Source organism: Eriocheir sinensis, chromosome 3 (assembly GCF_024679095.1).
Source record: "Eriocheir sinensis breed Jianghai 21 chromosome 3, ASM2467909v1, whole genome shotgun sequence".
Taxonomy (NCBI): Eukaryota; Metazoa; Arthropoda; class Malacostraca; order Decapoda; family Varunidae; genus Eriocheir; species Eriocheir sinensis.
The window spans coordinates 4325017-4333291 of NC_066511.1; the positions used below are offsets into that span (position 1 = coordinate 4325017).

Below are 8275 nucleotides of genomic sequence, written 5' to 3' on the forward strand. Positions count from 1 at the left end.
AAATTCATTTTAATCCTCTTCCATTTCCTCTAAAGAGATTTAGAAGAGGATTAAGAGGTTTAGAAGAGGACTAACCCTTTCCATACGGTGACGCCATCGGATGCAGACGTCGGCGTCTCCGGAGGAAAGGGGTTAAGCCTGGCAATGAGCCCCAAGGCCCGCAGACGCCGGGCAAATATGCCAGGCCACCCGAGTGTGAGTGGGGAGGATAACCAAGGAGTCAATGACAACCTGGCACATCCGTTGTGCAGTGATCTGTGGCTGTTTAATTACACTGTGTTGCCCTTGGAGGTAAAGAGGTGAATAAGGAATAGTATCATCTTGCCAGCTCTGTCGTATGCAACTGAGACATGGACATGGAATGCAGCACAGCATTCGAGGCTGCATGCAGTGGAAATGAGTTATATAAGAGGTGCATGTGGTGTTTCAGGATGGGATTGAGAAAATAATGAAAGTGTGTATGAGAGGTTTGGTATGGGTGTGACAGCAAAAGCAGTGGATTGTGGAGTGATCGAATGGGTGAAACGTGGTACGCTGAGATGATTTGGACACATAAGAATGAAGGAGAATGAATTTGTGAAGAGTATATGAGGGAAGGATTGAGGGAGGGGTCAGGGGAAAACTGCCTGTGAAGTGAGTTGATAGGGTTAGCGAGTTCCAAGTGAGCTCCAAGGCAATGAACAGTATTGGAGCGAGAGTTGTAAGTAACAGGATTGAGATGGAGACACTTCTGCCGCAGCCACCCCCTGGAGGGAAGTTCCCGTGAAGGAGCAGGACATCAAAGTCATAGATAGATAGAATGCTACAAGTAACAATAACAGCCTCCTTATAATCAACTGAATAACAGAAGCTTTACCTCTGACAGCTTGCTTATCAAGCTTTATACAACCAAAGCCTGGTTTTAGTTCTATAAGTAATTATGTGGCCAGATGACAGGTAAGTAACAAAGTCTTAGTAGACAGAAACAAAATGAAGACAGAAGAATATCACCTTTAGCAACATCCCAGAGTATTGCAGTGTTGTCCACAGCACCGGTGAAAAGAAACTGTGAACAGGGCGACCAGCAGAGGTCATACACGTCCTCCAGATGGCCGCGCAGCATCTTCCATATGGTCCAGTGTTCCTTGTTCTCTTTCTCTGATTCTTCCATGAAAATATCAGATGAGTCATCCTTTTTCCAAAGTATTATTGCTGCCTCTGGTAAAGGATGAAAAAAGATATTAATTGCTCTATATTTCCAACAGAAATAGTCATAAGTCATTACATTCAATCTCCTTATGGTGTTGGTTCAAGTGCATCTGCGCTATAGAGGCAAAGGACATTTGTAACTCTGAGCTATGTTGAGGCTAAAATTAGTCTAGGCTAGTTAGACAGAAGTTCTTTCTCATAGAAGTAACAGAGCTATGGAAGCAGATTCTTTACTTTTACAGACCCATTAGATCTTTATAAGCACCAAGTTTTTTGGAAATGTGTGCTAAGGAAGCATTACAAGGCATTTTTGTGTTTTACCATCATCAGCTGAAGCTAAATGTTCTCCATCTGGTGAAAATCTGACTGCGTTGACAGCTCGGTTGTGTCGTGTGAGGTCACTCAGGGCCTCTACGCTGACCCCCCCATTGTCCAATACACGCAGCTGCCAGATCTGAAAATAGGTCAAGGGTAAGGAAAAGGAAGAAAGGAAGATTTTTCCCTACTGCCTGCAAATATGGGTGGAAATAGATGGACATGGAAAGTGTGCATTAAGAAAAATATGGTTGATGGGCAAGAAAGGTACTGTGATGAATATGAGTGCATGTATATGCTCTGGTGAATGATAAAAAATTAAAAAAAAGAATGGCAAGATTGATATGAAGAGATATTGGGAGGATTTGAAGCAGTGCATGAAAACTATTAAGAGTGAAAGAAAACTATTTGTGTATGGGGACATGAATACGAAAGTTGGGAGCACCATGATTGGAGGTGTAGTTGGGAAATGGGGTGTTGATGGAGTGAATGAGAATAAGCAATATTTTGTGGATGTTTGTACTGATATGGGTTTGTTCCTGTCAAACACATTCTTTCAGCCCAACTCAATCCACAGTAATATTTAGGCATGGGGAAAAAGAGAGGAGATTGATAGCTATGGCTAATAGGTTGAAACAAGATGTATAACATGCAAAGGTTGAATGATTCTCACCACTTCTCAGTAGTAGAAAAGTAAATATGAGAAATGGGAGTTCAAAGGGAATAAAAAGAATGATCATGGGAGGAATGAAATAGTTGGTGAGACTCCATGATGGTAGGGTAAAGCTAATGTTGGGAGCATAGGTAATAGTTGTGTGTGACAGTGGCTACAGACAAGTGGTACACAGGCGAAGGAACTATGTGGAAGAGCAAGAGTAGGAATATAACACAGTGATGGAATGCATGGTGTTTTAGATATTTGATCCTTAGACTACAGGTGTAGTTACATAATAACAGCCTTAGTTATGGCTACAAATGTAGTTATATAACACAAGCCATTTCCTACTGGAATATTTCAGTGACAGTAGCAAAAAATGGATCATGTCTGCTTCAGCTATTCCTAGTGCAAAGTTTAGCTGTTGGTAACCTCTCCCTATCACTCATCCCTATGCCACCAGTTGAGATGTACAAGTCATGTGCAAGCATTGAAGTCTACAGAGGGAAGAAAAAAATTACTTCAAATTTTGACTTTTGTTTTTCTCTGAAACTACTGAACATAACTGAATAAACTGTACTGTACTGAAATCAGACATTTTTGCTGAACATCAGTGTATTTTCTGCAACCAGAAATACCCAGAAATATCCGGAAACACACAACTAATGCACCCTCACCCCCATTCCCATCTCTCTTGTTCCCAAGTCAAGATTTGCAACATCAGTCATCAAGTTCAAGGTGAGTCAAATCCAATGAGACCAAAATGAACTTGACTGGAGTGATAGTATTGGGGTAACTGAGCTCAGAAAAAAGCATTCAGTAAGGGGATTGCATGTGCTGAGAGGGAATGCCAGAACAGGGAAAGTTGAAAATGCTTTTGCTGTGGCCACCCCCTTGAGGGAACAAGGCATTGGATACATAGATACATATAGATAGTAAGTCTTGTAATGATACAAAATAACAGAACAATGTATCACTACAAAGTTAATCATTTTCTATGGTTTTAGCTAATGAAAACTGTAGTATAAAATGACAAATGAAATTAATCAATCTTTCAATAAACTTATGAATGGGAGAGGCAGTCTGTATCATAAAAGTATCCCCACAAGCTGTCTTCCAGTTGTGTCTCACCATCTAACAGTGACACTCACCACAACATGAGTGTCGGTACCAGCAGTGGCCATGCGATATAGGCCATCGTGAGAGCTGGGCTGAATGTCCAGGGAGTACACTGGGTCTCTGTTGTGCCATGAGATCTCTGGAATGGTGCACTTCATCCTGGCTTCTTGTGGACCCAAAGTGGTGGTTAGTCCAAGTTGTGGCCACACCAGTCCAAAAAATTCTAAAGAAATACAACTACATTATATAAAGCAATATTAGGCTACTACAAATACTTTGTTACCATACCTTTCATTATCAAGATTATGTAATTATCCATCAGTATGAATGTTCTACAAAGCCCGTTTCACTGAAACTGACCGCAAAGTTATCCTAGAAACTGAATTTATTAGATAATGCTGAAAAAGCAGCCATTTTCAAAGGATTAAGGTATTTATTAATAATACAGACTCATTTATTAGTAATCTTTGATTACAATAATGAAAACAAATTTATTTTATAACAAGAATAACTCACTAATTATTTATATACCAAACATGATTAGTGAAAGACATCACACTTAATTTGTTATGCATTCTGCATTTACTATCCTTCATGTAGTAGGTAGTCAGGATCACAATGAAAGCACAGATTATAATATATATATATATATATATATATATATATATATATATATATATATAGAGAGAGAGAGAGAGAGAGAGAGAGAGAGAGATTCACCCTCTATAGTGCATGCATCAATATTTCAACAAATAACCAACAACTTCCCAGGTATATACTACGAGACAATTATAGCACCTAAATGTGCTTATGGATACATAAGAATAACAATAATAATATTTCATGTGACTTATGTCTACCATTATTTCAGACTCATGATTCATAAGCACTAAATGTATGATGAGGTCATCAAGCTGTGAAGATGCCAACGCATTAACTTTCTAGCATGGAAAACATACATCACCAGCTGCAAAACAAAGCTGAGTGGTCTACAAGAAAAAAATCATAATACAGCACAATACATAATACATGAATATACCGTGATCCATTATTGAGAAGGAATGTGACCACATGAAAGTTCTAATCAGTCCTCCATAATTATTTTCTTTTTTCAGTTTTGACCAAGCCATGGAACACGATATAATATAACACCAACAACATGAAAGAGCTGCCTCTCAAGAACGTTTAAGAAATGAGGCAATGGTACAAGACTTTGTCAACTAGCCCCCGAAATTCCTTTTTCTACTTCACCCTTCTGGCTGAGAAACGGTGCACATCATACAGCATCAGCTATATGAACACGCTGCCTTCCAGTAATAATGGTAATGGAATGTGGCAAGGGTATGCTTTCCTAACCCTCCGTTCCCCGGGTTCCTTGTCGTCTTCACTGTTCCATTGAGCAGTGTTACACATCAATGAGCGCATTACCCATTCTTAGCACACTAATAAGTCTTCTGATACCCATAAATCACGTAGCACAATGTCCTTGAGGATCTGCGTGTGCGAGTAACCCTTACAGTTAAGAGTGAGGAGTAATCAGTGCCAGACAATACACCCAGCCGCCTGCCAAGACTCGCCTCGCCCCGCACTCCGGAGTTCCCGCCAACCCGGCCAATGTTTATGTTCTGGCAGGGACGAGCCGCCGGTTCTCTTTGACTTATGGTTTTATTGATTTTGAAAGATGGTTTGTAAATGTTGTTGTAATGGATTACTAATAGCATACATATTTATAAATTCATTTATTATACTCTCTCTCTCTCTCTCTCTCTCTCTCTCTCTCTCTCTCTCTCTCTCTCTCTCTCTCTCTCTCTCTCTCTCTCTCTCTCTCTCTCTCTCTCTCTCTCTCTCTCTCTCTCTCTCTGTAAAAAAACTAAGCTATTTACAACCTACAGATATAACACCAAGAGACACTTTTGCTGCACATTGGTGCGTGCAAGTAAACTGCAAAAAATATAGTAGCCTATAAATATCCGTCATGCACCTACAGGCCATGGACCGGGTCGGTATCACTCGACGACGATGTTCAAATGCATAGCGTTTTGCAAAAGTCACTAAACAGCGACGCAATTATATGAGGCGACTTTAATCTACCTCATATTGATTGGACGTCACTCTCCTGTAGCCTACAGAAGCCGAGTCTCATATAGAATGCTTGAATTTTTAGATGATATTTACCTGTCAAATGGTTATTGAACCATCTTGACTAAATAATAGGCTACACTTGACCTTTTTTATAGTAGCTCAAAGTAATCTAGTCAGTAATGTTAAAGCAGAGCTGGAACTGCCCAGTGTTGTCTGCAGAATTCAGGAAATTACTTGCCGCACAGTCTGCCGCATGATTTGCCATGGGTACACTTAGCTTAGGAAGGCTCATGGTAACTTTCAGCCCACCCCTAACATTCCGGCCAAATCGTAGGGGAGAGCCGGTATGATTCGGACACTTTTTAGAAAAATATTTTTAGAAAAAGTAGTTTAAGAAGTAGTGTAATTTTGTTAATCTCAAAATGTTCCTCCATCATTTGGCTCTTTAGGCTGCTAATATGACACTCGTAGCTATTTCCAGTTTTCAGATGTAGGTGATGAAAGACGAGTTTCTAAATATTATCCAAACCATCCCCACCCGTGGTGATGGTTCGGCCAGGGAGGCGGGATGGTACGGACACTCATAATACTCGCCATAATGTTAATATAACTTAAGTTTGATTGGCTAATAAACAAGATTATATCTTCTACAAAATATTTGCATAAGGACAAAAGTATCCCCTCAATATTTAGAGGGGGAATAAATAAAAGGAGAACTACAAGAAATATCTCAAAAATTTTGGTATTATGGCTTCCTTCTCTTCTCACAAGCATAATATTTGAGTATAAATCAACCAAATCAACCTTTTTGTAACCGTTGCAACACCTATAGTGTTTAAATTGATATAAATTTAATAAAAATCATAAAAAAATCAACCGTCCGAATTATCACGACTCTATAAAAAGCAAATGTGTGGTCACACTCCTTTTCCAGCACGAGAGCTGGGTGATTGTGTTATACGGCAATACCTTCGCCGTGCATCGCTGCATCACCGAAATAATTTACATCTCGCTAATTGGCACGTTTTTGAAGCGAGAGCTTACGATACACCCTGAAAATATTACATACGAGATGCAAAAAAACATAAAATAGGACTTGCAGCGAAAAGAACAGCTATGAGGGCGTGGTTGTCCCTTTGTGGGCCAAGGCAACAAAGTTTTGCACATTCACACAAAATCTCACGACACTCAGTCCCATACACTTTACAATAAGTGCGATGGCTGGACCCTCCCACTGTCCGAATCATCACCACTCTCCCCTACCTTAGAAAGCTTCACAAGCTCTTATCTGACCTTGGTGTCCTTGAACCGTGTCTTGCCCTCATTAGCAGCTTTTGTTATCCCTCTTGGAAACCTCATAGAGTCAGTGTTGATATAGAAAAAAATAGATAAACCTAAAGATTCTTGGCTTCCTCAAGCCCTGCAGGACCATTTTCTGACCAAATTGTCTGCATATCCCCGCACCCAGGCTGTCCATGTGTTTTGTGATGGATCTGTCAATGGCGTACCAAGACTGGTTGTGGATTATTTATTAGGGACTATGCCACCCCCCTCTGAATACACTGACACTGAGGTTTCTAAGAGGCTTCCTGATCATCTGTCTTCCACAAGGGCAGAACTCTATGCCATATATGAAGCCCTCCATATCACTGTAGCTCTCGGGAAAGTTGTGTACCAGTTTGTTGATAGTCAATGTGCCTTGTGTGCACTTCTGTCTTCCTCCCCTTCTGACTGTGATATAGTCAATACTCAATAGTGCCTTAGTGCCCTTAGCTTGCTGGAGCGCTGTGGTGCTACTGCACACTTCATCTGGGTGCCCTCACATGTTAGGCTGCCCCATAATGAAAAGGCAGACAGACTTGCTCGTGCTGCCTCTGATGATCTCAATGTACACCCAGGTGTTGAGTACACCTATAATTATGTTAAGAGTAGACTTAGATCCCTTGTTAGTGACTCTGTTACCAATCAGCTTGCCTTGAGGTGTCAGGATGGTAGTCCCTCCAGCATTCACTATACCCAGGTATCAAGTATCTGCACCCACACTTATGGTAGGCTTAGTGCATCCTATGATCAGGTGGTGATGCGGCTGAGGCTGGGCTACAGATATTACTGGGAGGTCAGTGGGGCTGACCCTGTACCTTGCCGCTTGTGTGCCAGGCCAGGGGGTCACACGCTCAAACACTATGTCCTGCAATGTTCTGCCTACCGCCCACAGGGCCACTAGGACCTGTCTGAGCTGGTGGGCTAGTTCATTAACAATATTGTTCTTTCAGCTGTGCTTAGTGAGTATCCTGCATTTGCCCCTAGATTGTAGTTCATATGTCCAGTCCCTTATGTCTGCTCCCTTGACTAAATCAAGGCCTTTATTTTTTTTTAGCACTTGTCCCCTACCATTGTATCTTTTTAGTTTCTTGGTGCTACTTCCACATGTATCCTTAGTTGTATAATCACACTCTGTACTGCCTGGGGGTTGGGATGGCATGCTCCTCCCTTCTCCTTTGTTGTTGACTTGCAACAATAAACTATCAATCAATCAATCAATCAGTAGGACAACATCTCAAAGAAAATACAAAAGAATGGTGTTTCAAATGTGCATATTTCGTAAAAATCAGACAAAAACTAACAGAAATGCAACTATCAGATGATTCCAACGCAGAGGAAACGTGGCCAAACCTCACTAAGCAGAATTGTCCCGTTTTGCGAGAAGCGACGTACGTATACCACTACTGAAAGTCAACCGTGGTTTTAACAACGAAATCAAACATTCAGTTAAAGAGAATATGTTCTACAGGCTAAAGAAATTGCAAAAGACGCCTGAAAATAATAGGCTTTATCATGAAGCAAGGCAACGAGTGAAAAGAAAGAATGGAATAAACTCCCGCCTTTAGTGGTGCAGTGCAGCACGATTAATTCATT

General features: G+C 40.8%; 1 protein-coding gene across 2 annotated transcripts in view; it reads right to left on the reverse strand.

Annotated features, from left to right (window-relative positions):
- The window catches only part of LOC127003822 (chromatin assembly factor 1 subunit B-like), a 28336-nt gene extending 23423 nt beyond the window's left edge, over window positions 1–4913 (reverse strand). For both annotated transcript variants that reach the window (XM_050870891.1, XM_050870886.1), the window contains exons 1-4: window positions 4795–4913; window positions 3310–3500; window positions 1510–1642; window positions 991–1197 (exon numbers count right to left, since the gene is read on the reverse strand). In XM_050870891.1, coding sequence (XP_050726848.1) covers window positions 991–1197; window positions 1510–1642; window positions 3310–3435 — 466 coding nt within the window. In that variant the 5' untranslated portion in view covers window positions 3436–3500; window positions 4795–4913. The remainder of the gene's footprint in view (window positions 1–990; window positions 1198–1509; window positions 1643–3309; window positions 3501–4794) is intronic.
- Between the last annotated feature and the right edge of the window lie 3362 nt (window positions 4914–8275).